Raw genomic sequence first — 2,500 nt, forward strand, 5'->3', positions numbered from 1 at the left:
TTCTGAAATTTGAAAGTAAAAAAAAAAAAAAAAAAAAAAAAAAAAAAAAAAAAAAAAAAAAAAAAAAAAAAAAAAAAAAAATATAATTGAAAGAACGTGAAGGAGAAAGAGAAAGAAAAAAAAAAATGAGCGAGCTGACGTGTGAAATACAAAAATACGTCAAAACAGAATAATAATAATAATAATAATAAAAACGAAATAGTGAATAAGAGCGAAAGAAAAGAAAGAAACGAGAAAGACGAGAGTGTAAGCATAGTCCAAAGAAAAAAAAAGAAAAAAGAATGAGGGAAAAGGTAATACGATTTCGTAATAAACAGAGACTGATTACATGACCCAGTTAACTTGTCACTTGCTCTTTTGAATTTCTTTATATTCACCTGCATAGGTTTAATTGAGAGTTTTGTGTTGTAGAGACACGTGTGTTTAATTATTTATTATTATTAACACCATCACCAACATCACCACCACCATCACCACCTACTTCACCACTATTAACACAATCACCACCACCATCACCACCACCATCGTCACCATGAGCCCCACCACCATCACCACCACCATCGTCACCATGAGCCCCACCACCATCACCACCTACTTCACCACCATTAACACTATCACCACCCCCATCGCCACCTTTAACACCACGAAATCAGATAGTGATCAATCCATCATCTCTAGAATTTTCCATTAAATCAGTTGCTTTGTTCAGTAACGTGCCTTGATGCAGTATGGGCGTGGGAGGGGGGGGGGGGGGAGGGAGAGGAGGAGGGGACAGAGAGGGAGAGGGGAGGCAGGAGAGAGGGGGAGCAGGAGAGGAGATGGAGAGCAGGAGGAGAGACGGGAGGAGGGAGTAAGGAGGGGCCAGAGAGGAGGAGAAGAAGGAGCGAGAGAGAGAGAAAGAGAGAGAGAGAGAGAGAGAGAGAGAGAGAGAGAGAGAGAGAGAGAGTGAGAGAGCGCAACAGACTGACAAACAGACAAAATCACCACTAATTAGCACAACTTGCATAACATTTCCTGTCAATCAAGATCGTATCTGACCAACTATATATATTTTTTATCAGGTGAGGATATCAAAAAGATACATCCGACAACTTTCGAAGATATTTCATCATTTTCGAAGCATTATTGTATTGGAACTATAATGATGATAATAATCATAATACTACGAAGATCATCAAAATGATAATAAAACAGTGATGACGATGATCATTAATAGTATTATTATCATTATCAATTTACAGTTATCACTGTTATTTTAGTCCTTATAATCATGTTCCATTATTCTTATCATTGATATTCTCATTGTTATTAGCATAGTTATTATTATTATTATTATTATTATTATTATTATTATTATTATTATTATTATCATTATTATCATTATCATTATTATTATCGTTATTATCATAATTTTGATTATTATCATTATTATTATCACTATTATTATTATTATCGTTATTATTATCATTACTATTAAGGATATTCATTATTATCCTTATCATCATTAAAAATAATAATAATGACGTTAGTAATATTAACAACAATAATAATAATAATGATAAAAATTATGATAATAGTATTATTTTATTTATCATTGTTATTGCTATTTTTTCCTTTATTACGATGGATATACGTATATATGTTTATATATATTTATTGTTATTATTATTATTTTTTTAACAGCCATTCATTCCACTTCAGGACAGAGGCCTCTCTCAGTTCATTATTTGGGAGGTTACATGGCAGTGTCACCCTTGCCTGATTGGATGCCCTTCCTAATCAACCGCGGTTAGGCGCTAACACTTGTGCCACGGCGGTGACTTCCCCTACGACACCTGCGTTTGACTCCCCAAGGCGATATGTCGTTTTCTTGGGCCCGAGACAGTCAAAGCGCAGGCCTTTTTACGACCGCCACAACGGGGAATTGAACTCGGGACCACGAGAGTCGGAGTCCAGTGCTCTAACTACTGGACCATCGCAGCAGTCATACAGTCATACATATATATATATATGTATGTATGTATGTAAGTATGTATGTATGTATATATACACACATCTATTTATGTATGTGTACATAAGTATACATATGATCTGATAAGGTATAACTTTAGGCTCATATCGGGTAGCTTGTTAACATGACAAGATTATTACGACATGATATCTCTTCCATACTTTTGCTAACACACTTTGTGATTTTGTATGTGAACGGTGCGTTTGTGTGTGTATTCGTATGTATGTGTATGTATGTGTGTGTGTGTGTGTGTGTGTGTGTGTGTGTGTGTGTACGTGCATGTGTGTGTGTGTACGTGCATGTGTGTGTGTGTGTGTGTGTGTGTGTGTGTGTGTGTGTGTGTGTGTGTGTGTGTGTGTACGTGCATGTGTGTGTGTGTACGTGCATGTGTGTGTGTGTGTGTGTGTGTGTGTGTGTGTGTGTGTGCGTGTGTGTGTACGTGCATATATATGTGTGTGTGTGTGTGTGTGTGTGTGTGTGTGTGTGTGT

General features: G+C 36.3%; 1 protein-coding gene across 1 annotated transcript in view; it reads right to left on the reverse strand.

The window, feature by feature from the left end:
* Window positions 1-2,500, reverse strand: part of LOC125043048 — a 60,572-nt gene that overhangs the window by 27,766 nt on the left and 30,306 nt on the right. Inside the window, exon 3 of the mRNA XM_047639002.1 lies at window positions 329-377. Within this exon, the coding sequence (XP_047494958.1) occupies window positions 329-377 (49 nt within the window). The remainder of the gene's footprint in view (window positions 1-328; window positions 378-2,500) is intronic.

The sequence above is a fragment of the Penaeus chinensis genome, chromosome 33 (genome assembly GCF_019202785.1).
Source record: "Penaeus chinensis breed Huanghai No. 1 chromosome 33, ASM1920278v2, whole genome shotgun sequence".
NCBI lineage: Eukaryota > Metazoa > Arthropoda > Malacostraca > Decapoda > Penaeidae > Penaeus > Penaeus chinensis.